Source organism: Lepisosteus oculatus, chromosome 1, assembly GCF_040954835.1.
Source record: "Lepisosteus oculatus isolate fLepOcu1 chromosome 1, fLepOcu1.hap2, whole genome shotgun sequence".
Taxonomy (NCBI): Eukaryota; Metazoa; Chordata; class Actinopteri; order Semionotiformes; family Lepisosteidae; genus Lepisosteus; species Lepisosteus oculatus.
The window spans coordinates 68656706-68674200 of NC_090696.1; the positions used below are offsets into that span (position 1 = coordinate 68656706).

Here is a 17495-nt window from a genome sequence, read left to right on the forward strand (position 1 = left end):
CAATTTGCAAGACCAGGATTTCACAGAGTGTGATTTATTAACGAGTGTTTGAGCCCCAAACCCCAGATTTACTCCTGATTGACTATTATTTACTTTGGCATATGGAATCTGCTGTTAATGCTCTTAAAAGAAATGACTGATTTTGTTATTAATAAATCACAAATCTGAAGGACAAATGAGCTAAATATGCTGAGATGAGTTGCAAAGCTTTTTGAATTTGCCTTATAAACACAAGTGTATTGTAAAGCAAGACAAATCACTTGGTGCACAAATATAAATATTTAACCTAGTATTAAGAAAGGAATTCTAAAAATGCTTATTTATCAATAGAGTACAGAAAAAAAGTCATAGGTCATGTACTTTTACCAGTCTTACCAGCTGTTTGGTCAGACAGCTGCTTACAGGAGTTCAAAGTGATTTGTAACAGTCAAGAAATGAAGCTGCAAATATAGAATAAAACTGTAAAAAAGATATGAACTACAAAAGTCTTTTTCCTTTATCACTAGTAGTTCATGAGCTCTCCAACAATAGTCTGAGTGAACATGAAATTTACTTTATTTATAGTGGTTTTTATTAACTACTTAATAACTGTTTCAGTTATACTGTAGCTCCGAATATACTGTATTATTTTAAATAAAAAGTTTGTGTAACATGTCTACATTTGTACATTTCATTCCTCAACATTTACTTTCTTCTTTTCCTTAGAGCCTCGATCTGCTGCAGAACCTGGTAAGAGTCATCTTATTTTTCTGTTCTTTCCATCAAAAAAGACTTGTGAATTAGTAGTTTCCTTACCTTTTGAAGTGGTACTTTCATATCACTAAACTCTGTGGATCTGTCTTTGTAAAGTTGTGTATCGTTTACTTGAAAATACAGTCATGCTTTAAAATTAGTTTACTACTTTAATACAATTCTACTTGCTTTCAAGCTCAAAAGAAATTGCTAATTATCTTGTTGTTTCTAATGTGAAGATTATTCTTTAATTAAATAAAAAAATATTTTTATCTAATCAAATGACAAGAGTAATTTAAGATGACATTCCAAATATCATTTACGAGAGATACGTACATTTCTTTTAGCACACAATAATAAAATACAGACATTCACCTTGGGAAAACCAATATTCAACAGTGGAAAACAATGTAGAAGGAGATTTCAGATCCCAGAGACTAAGCAATTGCAAGGCTGGTAGGGTGACTAACAGGGAAAACCAGGTGTTAAAAGAACTGCTGTCGCTAAATCCTTCCCTTCTTCTGTGTGTCTGAGAAATATATTATATGACTCATGAAAAGGCACTGGATACTCAAGAATGAATAATACTTTTACATTATTGAGAGTCTTGCTTCAGGCCAAAATGGGTTTTATGATGTTGGAGTGATCCAATTCCTGCTTTGTTTTTTGTACAATATAAGCAGTTCTGTAGAAACTGGAATGTATAATTTTGTTTCTGAGCTTTCAAAATTAACTTCAGCCTTTTTTGTCCAGATAGTACCAGTGATATGCCCTTTTTATAATCGTTATTATTATTAAGTTATTAGTGTTTTATTCTTATATGGGAAACTGATTTTTGTGGTCTGGTCTGTCACAGATAATTTGTCTTGGTAGAACCCAGATCATCATTGTTCTTTTAGATAGAAAACACCCCACAAAGATCTGTCTGCTGAACATGAATCAGTGTGCTTACTGCCACTGCCTTTTCAGTTTACGTAACTGTCTGGATGTATATTTGTTATTAGCATGACAAAATGACCAGATTTATGAGATGGAGGAAAGCAACATTAATAAAACACATATTTCTGTATGCCAGATCTCTTGAATTAATTTACATTTGATGGAGTTGATATGTCTGAAGGATGTCTGTGTAATAAACATTCAGTAAGGGGAGCTGGCTCACCCTGTGTTTGTGAAAGTGCTCTTGACAAATTTTAACCCATTAAGTAGTCAATTAATTAATCTTTTGCCTTGATTGTTTTTAGATACTTCTTATCTGAAGTGTAACGACTAGTCATAGAAGCCATCTGTTGCAGCCCATGTTTGAAATCATCTACTAAATCTCTCAGAAACTGATAACCTGCCCTATTTATTTGAAAGCAAATTCTTATCATTACACAATTCAGTTTATCCAGCAGTTTAAAAGTAGAGGGAACCCAAGAAAGGATTTTATGAATTTGAATATACAGCAAAAAAAAAAATTGGACCTCTTTATCGTATACTATAACTTTAACAATCAGTTTAAAGTTACAGAGGTTGAATTTAAAATGGGGGAGAAATTAACTTGCATCTGTTCGTCTAAGAATTTATACCTCTCCATTGGCACTACGGAAAATACACAATCAGGGTGGGAGGTAAAATGTATTTTAGCAGTCGACATTTCTTCAAAAACTGGAAGAAAAATACAACATACAACAATAGAAAGTACAAAAAAAGAAATACTAGGGCCATCTGAGAAATTGCTCATGGCTGCACCATAAGTGGAATTCAAATAGATTTGGTATTAATTCTGTGTTGTATTTTTTTTTCCCTTTTACAGAGGAGATCTGTACGCTGGTGATTGCTGAGACCTTCCCTGAAGATGGAGGTGTTTTCAGATGCACAGCCAGTAACAGGTTTGGCTCAGTGAGCTGCTCCGCTCAGCTGGCCGTGTACTCAGGTGAGGGACAAGCCAGTGCACTGCTGGCTTCATTAACATTCCTCACAAACGAGCCCATTTATTGAAGAATGCTCAAATCCCTCTCCTTGTGACATTCTTAGGCTACCGTCCAAAGTTACGCAATTTTGCTCGGCCTATTTAACCTTCCAGGATGTTAAAATATTCTGGTTTGGGGTTGGTGCTGTTATTGTTTTTTATTGTTGTGACCTCAGGTTTAGATTTGTATCTAGCTGCACTCACTGAAGGACTGCTTCTGTCATCTAAAAAGACGTTATGGCTGGAGTGTTCCTGGAGGATGCTGCAGGAGAATGTATTATCGATGTCATCCTACTGCAAGATTTTTATTCCTATTGACCAAATCTTCCATTATGCATGTTGCTTTCTCAAAATGGAGATGAAATCACAAATTGATCGTTTTTTCGAATTGACAAACATCTTTAATGAGCATTATTTAATGCAGGAAATAACTAGTGAGGTTTGTTGTGATAGGTACTCGTCGATCCATCATTTGTATTGATTATTGTTGGAGGCAGGAGAAGTGGCATGATGGTTAGCTCTGCTGCCGCACAGCCCTTGCGTCCTGGGTCTGATTCAGGACATGGGGTGTCTCCCCTGTGTGGAGTTTATATGTGTACCTCACATCTGTGTGGGTTTTCTCCAGGTGCTCCGGTTACCTTGGTCTTGCTGTCCAAGTTAACCTGCGTGTCGAAATTGCCCCCCATGTGCATGTTTGTGTGTGTGTGCCCAGCGTTTGATAGGCATCCCCTGTGGTGTCAGCTCGTCTTTCACCCTGTTCTGAATTCATTGATAATGTATCTTTTATGGTAAATTAAAAACCAGAACGGTAGAATGACATTTCATTATTTTGGAGGTGAATGACACACATAATGTGGTAAGTTAGCAGGGTAAATACAGCAAAACAAAATCAGACATAGGAGGGAAAGCCTGAAGAACACGTACTTGCTGAGTGACAGAAATGAAAAGGCGACACTTGAACATTTTGGATACAGAAACAAGTATAAATTCTAAATAAAAAGGAAATACTTGGTGATTCTTGAGGGAGCCAATCCGGCTCAGTTAACAATGACAGTATCCAGTTTTTATTTCCCCTTCTGATCCTGAGGCGGTGGTTCACCATCGCCAACACCCCAAACCCAAAGTGGGAGATAAATGTCTTTCCATCGCTCTTTCTTGCCGAACAGTTACCGAAGAGCCCTCTAGCAATGGAGTTTCGGCTGAAGACTCTGCTTTGGAAGACGTACAGTCCTTCCCGCCACCTCCGCCCCCCTCAGAAATCAGCTCTCTGGTGCTCCCGCCAAAGTGCTCCTCTGGAGAGGGTCTTCATGTCAACGAGCTGGAGATCTGGCCCAGCGTGGGGGCTCTAAAAGTGCAGCGCTTCAGCCTAGGGGAGGAGAAGACCAATGGGGTCCACAGTAACCAGCAGGCCGTTGGGGTTCCCAAGGCGATGAATGCCTCCTTCCAGTCTGCTCCAGTCACCCCTTCCGCTGTGAAGGAGCTGCCCCTGGCAACCAAGCCCAAGCCCAAACTGTAAGTACCTCAGCTCCTCCTGAGAATAGTCTCACAGGGTCCGCACACAGAAATGCCGGGCATCTGAAGGTTGTCTCAGAAAGAAGAAAAGTCTTAAATGTTTGTGAATTGGAACGTTCGTATCAAATCATGTTTACATCTCATTTCTTTAGAGAACTAGCGCTAAGCCCAAGTTGTCTGGTCCAAACAGAAAACTTATGATAAGATTAAGATCCAAAAAAAACCAATGTTTTATGTCATATCTGAGACGTTTTATTGAAATTAAGTTAGTTTCTATTGTCTCGGTTGTTTTCAGGGGTGTAAGTTATGCAATTAGTAAATCAACATACAGTGTATACAGTTCATACAATATTAAGAATATGTTGCAGTAGGGCTAGCAGAACAGAGCTGAATTTGAGAATTCTGAAGGGGCATTTTGGACAGACAGGCTTACAGCAGTTATGACTAAATAGATTGCACTCTGAAACTTCTATATACAGTATAGGAAATCTCTCCTGACCTTATTCAAAATGCTTAACTGATATGTCATGAATAATTTATGAGAAGCAACAATTGTATGATAAAAACAGCCATCTTATAAATAATAATTTAATAAATAATAAATTATTGTTTGAATTCTTGGCAAGAACTTCAAAACAAACTACAGAATTTCTTGAATTATAATCTACATTATACAGAGAAAATGTAAAATGATCATATTTTTTCACAATAAGACAAATAAGTGTCAGTGAAAGAGTTACCTACAGTACATACTGTGCAGGTCTTTCAGCCTAAAGCTATCAGTCTTATTTCTGATATTTATGGTTACCAAACCATTTCCTTAATATAAAATCAGCTGTATGCAATAGTACCACTGCATGATTGCCTTGTTTAATTTGGGTATTTTCAGTATCAAAATCTGGGAGATTAGCACCTTCCTCTATGTTTTATATCTTTGAAATGCATGAATCACAGTATCACTAAGTTGACAGCCATTGGCTGATTATTAACATGCATAGCAGAGCAGGTGTATTTCAGAAACATACAATGTGGGTGTCAAATCCTGCCTGCCACTAATTCATACATATTTATGATGTTTTGGTAAGTTGAATAGAAATGTCCCGTGCACTTCAAACTAATATAAATTTATTTAGAATTTTTTATTTGGAAAAGTGTTTTTACAGTATGTTCTATTCCCATTTTATGAAATAATTAAAGTTTTACCAGTACATGACTCCCTGCATGAAAACATACAGGCCTTTTACTAATTTATTAAACAACAGTTACTGCATTGTGTGCACGATACCAAATAAAACTTGCATATAAATCGGTATATATCCATTCCAGCTCCCTTTAAACATGCAGTTATGGGGGCTTTTAAAATATTACTTAAAATGTCAAATGTAATGTAAGTAAAATTTTACAGTAAAATGTAAAAGCTGAAATGTAATTTTAAAGAACACAAAGATTCGAGCCATTAACGCCTGAAACGGTTAATTTTGCCATTGAATTAGAAACGAATTCAACACAGTTTTCAAAAATGACACCATTTAGTGTGACAATGACAAACTTCTTTGGGTAATTGTTTTTTACACTCCCTTCCCTCTTATGAATCTACAGTAAAGTTTAATTTTCTATACTAGTATACAAAATACTAGTTTAGTATCAAAACATAAATATTATTTAGAGGAAAAATAGCAAATCAGGCAAAAAATAAAAAGAAAAGAACATATATTTTAGACTCTTCCATGTTACAGGCCTTCCATGGTACATTAAAACTGTACTGCTTTTTATTCACATGCAAACGTAGCCTTGATGCAATGATTTTAGAAAGGGTTGGATCTTCTTATTGTTTGCTGGAAATAGACAGTGTTCCCAGTATCAGATTTTAAACGGTCTGGGCCTGCAAATGCTCACACAGACCTCTGATAGTAAGCGAGAAGTGTTCTATGTCATATCAGCTTTATTTCATTTCAAAGTAAGGACAGACATGGCTGCAGTTTGTACAATGAGGGCAGTACTGCTGTTATTAGGAAAAGGGAGTCAGGTTGGTGTCTCATTTGTAGACAAATGAAAGAATGAAAGGAAGCTGAGCACATTCCAGCCGTGTGAATTCTCTCTACAATAGCAGACAGATAGAACATGCAGGATAGGATTTCCACCTAGTGTTGAAAGACTCTTTACTTCCCAAGTTAAAATCAATAAATATCACCTCATAACCTCAGGGTGTGACCCTGGTGGCATGTGTTTTTCCAAGACCTTGAAGAAAATAAAACATTTAAAAAATTTGGACTTAATACTGAGCAGACGAGAGCCAAAATTAGAGTCCTCCACCTCTTACTCTTTCTACGAACAGCTGAGCAGTTGAAACTCTGTGGGAGCAGCTGTTGTCTTCCTGTGTTGTCAAGCTGTGTCAATTTTTACCCTAATTCTAAATTAAGATTAATTAAAACACCATTAATGTTTGGTATGGTAAATATTTATGGTATTTATCAAAGCATAAAACATTCTGCATGCAAATATTTGTAAATTATATGTGCAGTTTACATGAGGCACTGTGTAGCTGCAAATAAATTGATGTGGAGCTTTCTTTTTAAATGGAAAAAATATGTGAATGAGGAACAAGTAAAGGTTTGTTCCATGCTGAAACAAACCCCAAGAACTGTGACCCGAAGATGGCTCCACAGCCGAAATGTTGTGTTTCTATTGTTCTCTTTTCAGCATGGAATAAACCTTTATTTGTTGCTTTGCAGCCTACGCATACTGATGCAGCTACTTGAACTACAAAGTTATATTTTGCTTTGTTAATATGACATTGTCATGAGTTATGTTTAGGATCTACTTAAGGTGGATACATGTTAAGTCACTTTTAAGATTTTTTTGTATTAATGCTTTCCTTAAAACATCTATCAAAATAAAATTGTACACAAACGTATGAGGATCACCGTTACTGAGCTGCATCTGAAAGGAGTCCTTGTCAGCTCTAAAGTCTGTAATTGTGTCTCTCATTATTTCCACCTGACTTCTCTCTACCTGGAGGTCTCCTCTTAATTTACAGCAGAAACAATGTCTCATTATGAATCATTGCACCTGTGATGTCATTTTCACAGGTGGTTTTATGCTTGTGGTTTAGGATTTAGGATTATGCTTGTGGTTATATCATGTTGTGCAGTGTTTATGAAACAGTTATGATGGAGTTTTTGAACCTCATTCTAAGTAACACATTAAGTAAAAGGTATATCAGTGTTCTTACAAAAACCTCAGAATTGCATTATGTTAATTACTTGGTCAAAATATACTGATGGTTAAAAAAGAAACGTAACACCTCCTCCTCCACACTCTGGCCCTCCTGTCTGCGTGGAACAGGCTGAAGAGTGACTCAACCGATAAGAGGACCTGATGCCACTGCTGACGAGTCCACCGCAGCCTCTGTCTGGCCCAAGCCAGGCAGGTATGATGTCTAGGAGGTGTGAGCACAGGGCCTCTGACAGGTCGCCTTGCTCTAAGGTCAGCAGGATGGAGCCTCCCTGTCCTGTCACTGATGTGGGCATTGTGTCTGCCGGCTGTTTCAGCAGCAGTACGGGTGGCAGATCTGAAACGTTCTCTCAGATGGACCAGTCTGATGTGTCGGTCCTGCTCTGGTGTGGTCACTCAGGGGCGACCGGGTCTTGGATGGTCCTCTGTCCTGCCGGTCTGCTGAAACCTTCTCTGCAGAAGTTACACAGTGGAGCGGCTCACTCCATAGTGTCTGGCAACGCTGGCACATGACATGCCTGCCTGCAGCATGCCAATGGCCCTCTCCCTTGCTTCTGGTGACACTCGAGGCATTATTGAATGCACAGTAAACTGACTAGGTGTGGCTTTTTTCTTGCAGTGACCTAAGCTTTGAATTAAGGCCTTTTTAAAGGGAACCTGAACAGGCAAATGCTCCACCTGGACCTCGTTGGGTAAAAGTGCACCTATCGAGCTTTCGTGTCATTGGCAAGTTGCAATGCCTCACTGCACAAGTTGTATTGCAGGTCAGAGGGCTTAAAACAAATTGACAACTTTTTGTGAAAGTACATAAGCTATAACTATAGTATTCTCATTCCTGAAAATGTTGCCTTTCTTTTTTCCATCAGTATATAATGAGTTATTTCTAACTCCAATCAGGAAATTCATTGTAATATCTTACGCAGACAGTTTGCCTGGATGTTGAATAATAAGTCACTGTTTGTGTTTCAAATACAGTTAGGAAACTTTACTGTGTTGTATCAGTAGTTTATGGTTGTAGTGGTCTGGGCTTATCAGCTGTTGGTTACTTTGGCTGCTATAGGTGTGCTTGGGGATTCAGGTACCAGCTGTGACAAACACTTGAGTTTGACACTGCTGAACAAAGAGTATGTTTTATTTATGGCAGCAATATGATTTATGGACCTTCAGTGTAACAGAAAGAGCGGAAATCAAGTTCCAATCAAGAGTGTGCTGAATGTCAAGATGTGTGAGAATGATTTACTATGACCCATTGGCAGCAGATCAGTCAGCCGTCGTGAGCGAAGCAAAATACAGTATAAGGTCACAGAAAACAACACTGTTTCCGCTACCTCTATCAGCAAAGGGCTTCTAACTGAGGTTATACATATTGCAAAGCAAGACAGTGCAGAATACAAAGGCTAGCAAGTATATATATATCAACTAGACTAGTTTATATCGCACAATAAGCTCTTCCATTGCACATACAGTATGAATACAGCACAGAGTGTAATTCAGTGCAATAGACAGGACTATGATGGATGCACACAGGAGGCCACAGGGAATGCTGTTATGCTATAAATAATAATTATGGATTGCTTCACTGCTGATTACTACAACTCATCATGAGGTCACAAACACGTCATTCTGAATTTTAGAAGATGCCCAATATCATATTAACCCTTTTGAGAAGGGGCGATTAACACTGGATCACTGCAATAATTTGTGTACTGCCTACAAACAACAACAGAAAGATAACTAAAAAAAGGGAACTGACACCTTTCAGAAGACACACAAACAGACACACAGTTAATCTAGTCTATCCTCCTCATCAGCATTATTGCCCTCACAGCTGTCCTGTAAGCTGCAGTGTTCTCAGGGTTAAAGATGTGTTTGCCTGTAGTCTGAACCTCTCACCAAGGACTAAACTACGTGGAGCTATGTATTGTAAAAGCACTGTAGTGTTTTTTTTACATATTTTATTTATGTCTAATTCCACCAGGGCTACAGTAAATCAGGGGTCAGCCTATCCATTTTTTACAAAACTGCAGTGTCTCTTCCTAGAGAGGCAGTGTATACTGTATTTTATATAAATTGTGTGGAGTTTGTACCCTCTTATATATCTTTAACAGGGGGAAATAATTTTTGGGAGCATTATTGTTTCTGGAAAAAAACATTTTATTTCTCCGTGGCTCTGTCTGTGGAATGTGCCCTTGGCTGAGTCAACATCATTCGCCAGCCCTGGCATCCTCCCAGATCTGACCTTACTAGGTGGAGCTGACACACTGCACATCCTGCCTGTATAACAGCTAATCAAGAGCTCATTAGACACTGGTCCACACACCCACCCCTTCAGGATCTTACCCAGCCTGCTACAACTTAAACTGACCTGCAGTACAGCACATGCTGCTAGCAAGTGCTGTTCTGACAACTGGCAGTTTAAAGATCTGGTAAAAGTTAAATGATTGTCTGAGATGGACCTGAAGGCCAAGCAGGCTTTTAAGGTTGCGATTGATCCAGAATCTGACAGAAAGTGTGATATGTAAGGAGTTACAAGGTAGTTTTTAAATTCTCTAATTGTGGTAACTATCACGGTACCTGATACAGGATATAGGATATAGTTTGTATAGAAAACATTACCAGTTCTAGGGTGAGGTTTTTTAAAGAAACACAACAACTGTTGGATATATTATAGATAACATTTGCATGATGTTTATTTTCAAATCAAAACCTGTTATTATCCTTACTTTTCTGCAGTGGACAGACCCAAAAAAGACCAAATAAATGTGAAACCTTAGTGTGATTGTACAAATATGTTTCCTTCTTGAAGATCTTACATTCCTGATGGAGTCCATAGGTATTTCCATCAGTATACACTATAGGATGACAGCACACATTTTTCAAGACTTTATTGATATTCCACTATCTCAAAGTCAAGCTTTTTTTATATTTGATATTTAGCCAAGTATAATTTTTAAATATGAAGAAATGTGCTAAAAATACAAACTGCTTTACAAATGAAGTAATACATTATTTGGTATGGAATTTGTGTGAAATGCATATGACGCTGTGATGTATTCACGAGTTATTTGAATAAGGAAAGTAACATAACATAGAGCAATGATGAACAGCCACACATGATAAAGTACTGCACTAAAGCTGTCCTAAAGGATACAGGAAGAAATCACTAAGTGAAATTTAATTTGCTCTACTTTGTAAATTGAAAATCGCATTGAATAAAATGGATTGTTTCATGGATTCAATGCCTATGCTTTCATTGTCACTTCACTAATTACAAATCAATTTACTTCAGTAATATCCTTCCTGCTAAGGGTGATGATGCAATGCCTATTGAAGACAAAAAGGAAAAAACATCATAAACATGTGTAAACATGCCTGTACCTGGTAACCTGAGCTTACATCAGCAGTCTGAGTAAATCAGGTCCCCAGGAGTGGGCAGGTGTACTGTGGGAAAAATGAGACAGACCTATGGGTTTTGCAAAGCTCATTTTCATGTGTCAGTCTGGAATCTTTCTCACAGAGCTGTAAAATCAAGCCTTTTTAACGTTAGGAATACACTAGGCTTAAGCAAGAAAAAGGAAAACAAAGCTATAACAATAGAGGAGTCCTGCCTGCATGTTTACTCTTGGGTAATTACTCCTCTAATAAGTGGTTTTTATTAAGGTGCTCCTGTATACTGGAACCTCTTTTCTTTTCACTTAGGCTGCTTAATGCCTTACCATTTCTACTGCAGTTGTCATCTTAAATGGATGAAGTAGCATACAATAGTATTTGATTACAGGTTGCATAAATCTGTTAGGAGAAAGTGAAGTATTTGGGGGTGTAATAACGATTAGCGTCAGACCGTTAAATATTTTAATTGTGCTTTCCTAAGCACGAGTATTATGTTTTGCATGTGAAAATGGCTCAGTGTTCCTTTCCCACATATTGTTATTCTTTTCCACCTCTGGGCTCTGAAGCTTTGAGCGCTCTAAAAAGGTTCTGTGACGGGAAATAATGAACTTAGAAGTCAAGGCTCTCTTATGTTCTCTAGGCTCAACACTCACTTAAGAGTAATAATAATTATTTTATATAATACCATTATGAAAACAACTGTCTCAAAGCACATTTCACGATGAAATAAAGTCACAAATCGGGGAAAAAAACAAGGCGGATGTCACAAAATGCCTCTCTTATATTGTACATTTTCAGGCTAAATTTTAAAGCACACAATATTGCTGTGAATAAACGAGACGGAGAATTTGTGCGTTGTACACCAACATACGAAATACCAGTCCCTGTGCTTATTATGTTTTGTTGTTTTCTGCTGTATTATGCCATCAGATGAACGAAAACACCATCTGTGGTTTAAAGAGCAGTAAAAGAGAGCATCCTTTCAGCCCAGTTTTTCGCATTCAATCCCAAATTAATATTTGAATTATATCCTGCACATATTGTTAATCTAAAAAATAATATGTATTAATTTTAGCAATATTTTAGTGCTTCATAGTTGTTTATCTTATAAGGGATATTATTTTATCCAGCAATACCAATTGTGGAGTTAAGCTAAGTGGTGAAATCTGAAAAGCCCTGTTAAGCATTTTAAACTCCAGGGCACGCTGAAAAAGTAACATTTGCTTTCTGGGCTTAAATCATCTGGTGCAGATAGCGATGTGAACCCCACAAGGTGCACAGATGTATTTCAGTGAAACTAGACAAGCCTGTAGGTCTGTGGCTCAATTGTTACCACAGGTGCACACAAGTTTTTCATTAATGCACGAAGTCTGTCATGTTTTTTCCTGGCCTACTGTCCCAACATCTTCCTTCTGTCAGAAGCCAACATATTGAATTGAAAAAAAATCCTTGCTCTTTCTCTTTTGTATATTCACCTAGTTGAAAAATTGTTTTTTCCAAATTATTAAAAAAAAAAATGACTACCATTTAAAATAATGAACTTGTAATAACACAAGTCATGATTTAGAACTTACAGAAATTGAGTGGGTTGTTTCACCCAGGCTTAAGAATGCTTCCACTTCAAGGTACTAAAGACTTTTGGCAGCAGACAAACTAGTCCATGGATGTATTATCAATCAAGCCAAGCTATGTGGGTGAAAGCTTTGTAATCCACAGAGCTACAATACGTTGCTCAGAGTGCATATCTTACTGAGAGGATCACACTTCTCAAAACAAAGCAGTTTAATGAATATACAGTACTTAAATGCCTGGCCTTTTAAAGGAACAAGGAAAAAATAGAGAAAATTCCTGAAAATCGCTTTTTGGGAATCAGATAATTTATCCCAAATGGCACCCTGAGCTTTGATGGGTGTTTTCTGGAGACCAACCGAGAAAGCATTTATCATTTATCATTTATCGATCCAAAGACCTTGTAAAGATAGGACAAAAGATGCAAAGATGAGAAGCAGGAATCTGCTGTTAGGATTTTGCAAAGGAAATCTCTAGAAAGGGACATCTTGGCCACTCTTCTTCTGTTTTGTCAGAGAAAATAAAAACCAATTCACATGATTTTTAAAACTCTCTGAAGGTGTTTGGTGGTTTCACAAAGAACATTAAACTGCGGCTGATGGGAATGTGGGGTTTCTCGTCTCTGTCTCAGTGGTTTGCACAAATTGTTGTAATGCTTCTAAAAGCTAGCAGGACTGATCAGAGCACAGCAGTGATGTTCTTTTTCCTAGCTCCATGTTCAGATTTACTGTATTGTATTTGCGCTTTCGATCTGGGTGAAGATGTCATGTCTTTGACATCCTTCGGGCCTCTTGATGACATTGGCTGTGCAGCAAAACGTCATTTTGTATTTGATATTTAATCTGTAACTCTATACAATTTTCAGTTGTTCTTGATTTACCTCAACCACATTTTCGAGACATCTACTAGCAAAAACCAGCAGAGCAACGCTTAGCTAGTTTGCTTGCAATTTGTCACTTCATGTGTTATTTATTAGGGTAAAGAATTGCTGCAGCATTCTTATGAGCAGCTCCTAACCAGTAAATCCCCAGTACATATACACTACTATTAGTATGTACTAGCCCAGAGGAATCAGACCTCTCTGACTGGCCTGTTTCTTGGCTGTATAGGACTACCTGATCCAGCAAGACTGGGTAAAAGTTTGTCAGTAAGCTCTGTAAACAAAATGGATCCCTTTTTGTGAGAATATATACAGTATAATTGAACAATTCAAGGAGAAAAAAGTCTTTGCTGTAGGTTTCCTTAGATTATTGAGCTTTTTGTAACAAAGGGAGAATGCCTTAAACTTCACTTCTATGTCTGAAAGACAACTTCAATGTAGCATTCTTACAGAGAACAAGCCTAACCTGTGGACATGCTACAGTAGTACTCCATACATGGAATAAAACACATTTTTTACCCATTAGTCTGCGGCATTCATCTACAGGAGTCCTGATGGATACCATGTAGTAACTGTAGAATATCATGTAGTTTCATGGCAACTGTTCCTTTTCACTGCATCTCTCATCAGTTAAAAACATTACTTATTTTGCAGTAAATGGAATTGCAAAAAGCTATTATGTGGAACATAAGTGTGAACTTGAAAGTGCATGATAAACATGAGATGTGAATGGATTCAATTTTAAAACACCGTGCTGTGAGCCACAGTGTAGTTCCTCCACTGTAAAACAAGGTTTCTTGCTAGCTTGCTAAAATTAGACAGGTGTTTTGTAAACCAGTTATTTCACATCATGGGAACCACAAGAAATTAAAATAAGTCAACAAGCTGGTCAAAGTGATTTTTAACACAGAGGTTGAACTGATGTATCCATTTTGTTACTGCATGATAAAGAAACGTTTTCATTTTAGGGCCTCAGACTTTAGAGTGAGGGGTATTCTTTGCAAGATTAAAATCTCCCGCCTGACCAATCAATAAAAATGTAAAGGTCAACTCTCGTTTAAACTCCCTGATATTGTCTCAATAGCAGTGTAAAGAAGGCCCACAGCAGTTTGCTTAACTAGTATGTCTACTGCACTGCATCTGTGGGTGGAAGGAGAAAAAAACAGAGAGATTAAAATTTGGAACTAATTAGCTGGAGATATTGAAAACAAAAAAAATGAACTATATCCAAGCCTTTGATGTACAGTCAACAGCAGATTTTATCTCAGTGCTGACAGCCAGACCCAGAGTGTGCTTGATGAACCTCTTCAAACAGCTTGTGCTTGCTATTGTAATTGAATGTAAATAGGACAAGCTGAATTTAACCCCCAGAAATCCCCAGTCCAGGACACAGCAAAGTATCCGTAGTTCCTAAAATCAATTCAAGCTTGCTCTAGACACATGTGGGCTATTTGAACAGATTAAGACATGGCTTGGACTTCAGAGGACGGTTCAGAATATCCTAGAGAGCAGTATTAAAACCTTCTTTTTTGGTCAGGCTTGAGTGAACCATTAATGCAGAGCACATCTCCTCTCCCCTCTGTCACAATGTAGCGACCTTCAACAGCAGCAGGATGACAGCTGCACGCTTCCACAGAATTTAACTGCCTGCTGTATTGAATGCACTAGATTCATTTGCTAGCACTGCAGTGTCAAATAAGAAAGCACATTTATGTGTTCAAAACATACTTTAATATATGACCTTAAGAAAATGCAGTCTAATTGTATTTGTAAAAATCTGTTAAAAATCTTTTATTCTGTTGAGAAATGTTGACAGTTTTGTGCATTGGCAAAGGCAAATGGAAACGGTTCATAGTCCTAAATTAAATGCAGCACATATTTTGTCTTAAATACACAGTAGTATGGCAGCCAGCACTGCTGACTCACAGTTGGGGTATCTTCCATGTGCGGTTTGCGTTTCCCTCTAGATTCCTCAGACCTGGATTAATTAATCCTGCTGGCTGTGTTAATTGCTGTCTGCAAATTGCTCTGTGTATATGTGTGCATGTGTCCTGTGATGAATTTGCTTGCTGTCCAGGGTGTGGTCCTGTCTTGCACCCTGTGTTTTGGATAATCTCCTGGATTCTGCTGGCATACCTGGGAACAAGCAGCTTACTGATAATTGTTGGATGGGCATGCCTGTACATTCAGGAAAACGAAATTCAATTATCTTTTTTTATATAAAATGTCTTTCATTATCCGGCCATTTATATTAAAAAAATCCCCTGTCGATTCTCTAGAAAATATTGCATGTCAGAAGATAAATAGCATTTCAGGAAATAACTAGTCTAGTTACATTTTAATAAATAATGTCATTACCTTTGAAGAAATTTAATATGAGCACAAAAAAGCATATAGCTTTGATTGTTTTTCTTTCATTAAACATCTGAATGAATGGTTTTAAGTATTAACCACAAGATCTATGAAAGGTTTTCTTTTCTTTGTGCTTAAACAGAGACTTCCCAGACATGAAGGTGGTTAGAATGTGGTGAAAGGAATTCATGCTATAATCACATATAATTTATTGCTCAATACCTTTGAATCACACATGAAGGTTAACATATAGTTGAGGGTGCTAATTGTCTTGCCTACATACACACACGTCTTCTGAAGCGTTTCAGTCAACGGTTACATTTTGGTAAACAAGTTATTACAGCTGCGTTTAAGGATTCCCAACACTGAGATTATGTCAAAAGTTGAGCAGTCGAGTTTCTTGGGCACTGCTCAACGGATCATTCTGACTGGAGGAACCTCAAAAACTCCTCAGTGTCACGGATGTCGGAAAGGCATGCCTTAGTGGCCAGGAGAGCAAAAAAGACCCTATGCGTAGCGGCAAAATGGGGGTTAGTCGCGGCCCAGCAGGTCAGACAATGTCGGGTAGAAACCTACGCCCTCAGGCCGCAGAAGAGACGATCTGGTACAAGGCGGGTCTCAAGACATCCAAACCCTCCATGCTGAGTGAGGAGGCAAGGGTGACCCGGAAATATATAGCCCCACACAAAGACACACCGGAAGGACAAGCGAAGCACAGGGAAACTAGGGATAGGACAGAGTAGGAGCGCCCTCTAGCTGTAGAGGGTGTGACACTCAGGGTTACATCTCTTTGAGGGTGCCCTGCAAAGTCTGACGAAAGCTTGCCAGACAATGCAAATAAATTCTGGAAGATGCTGTTACTAACAGAGCTTTGAGAAAGTTCTACGTCGCCATCTGTTCAGAATGGCCTGCATCAGGTACCATAAAACGCGAACAACCAGACAACCAGACTTTAATCATGAAATGTCAAGGAAAAGTGTGCTCTGTGTGAACACAATCAGCGAGAGTAATCCTGGGAGAAGGATCTAAAAAAGATACAGCATATATTAAATGGGCATTTTAACTTACAGTAAACGAAATCAGTTTTCATTGTTCGTTTCCTTTAATTTGCAAGGTTGAATTAGTTCAAACAAAGTCATAGTCGTAGAGTAGAAGTCACAGTCATAGATTTTGGAAAAGAAGACTAGTCGTAAATGTATAATTCAACCGGTAGGATTCTGCTGGGTGATTGATGTGTTCCAATATACTTCAGAAAAGGACCCAATTTAGTAGGCTGGGTAGATTAATCATTATAGATAAAAGGCTGAAGTCAAACACTCATGTTACAGTACTCCCACAGGAAGTCAGAGTCGTTACTGACAGCTGCTGTGGACTTGGAACAGTATTTCTAGACGGGATGGCATAGTACAGAGTGAGCCACAACAAACTAACCTTAGTTTTCGTTTTTGCAGAGTGAAAAGGAAAATCCAAAACAAGTGTCTCTTTACTCCTGACATCTTTCAATCATTTTATATTCTGCATTTTCCTTGTCCTTCATTATAAAATTGAAGAGCCATCAAAGCCATCCACATTCTTGCGAGATTAGCTGGGGATTTCTCGACCAGATACTTGAGGTATAACATTTGATGTCTCATTCTTTAGCAGGTCTTCTGGAAAGAGATAATTGCTGATTGCTTTTCAGAGATGTCTGGCTTTATTTAAAAGCTCTGCTTGTCTTTCATGGTTTTCCCTAAGGGAATATGAGGTCTGGCATCCGTTCTTATCAGTTTCGGAGAAATAAGCAAATAGAAAAAGCAAGTAACAAACATTGCTCTCCATCTCCCATCTTCATCCAGCCCATCAAGCATGCTTGCTCTTGTGAGAAAAAAAGTG

General features: G+C 38.0%; 1 protein-coding gene across 2 annotated transcripts in view; it reads left to right on the forward strand.

The window, feature by feature from the left end:
- Window positions 1–17495, forward strand: part of palld (palladin, cytoskeletal associated protein) — a 128597-nt gene that overhangs the window by 61418 nt on the left and 49684 nt on the right. For both annotated transcript variants that reach the window (XM_015345516.2, XM_069191800.1), the window contains exons 8-10: window positions 706–729; window positions 2531–2650; window positions 3853–4198. In XM_015345516.2, coding sequence (XP_015201002.1) covers window positions 706–729; window positions 2531–2650; window positions 3853–4198 — 490 coding nt within the window. The remainder of the gene's footprint in view (window positions 1–705; window positions 730–2530; window positions 2651–3852; window positions 4199–17495) is intronic.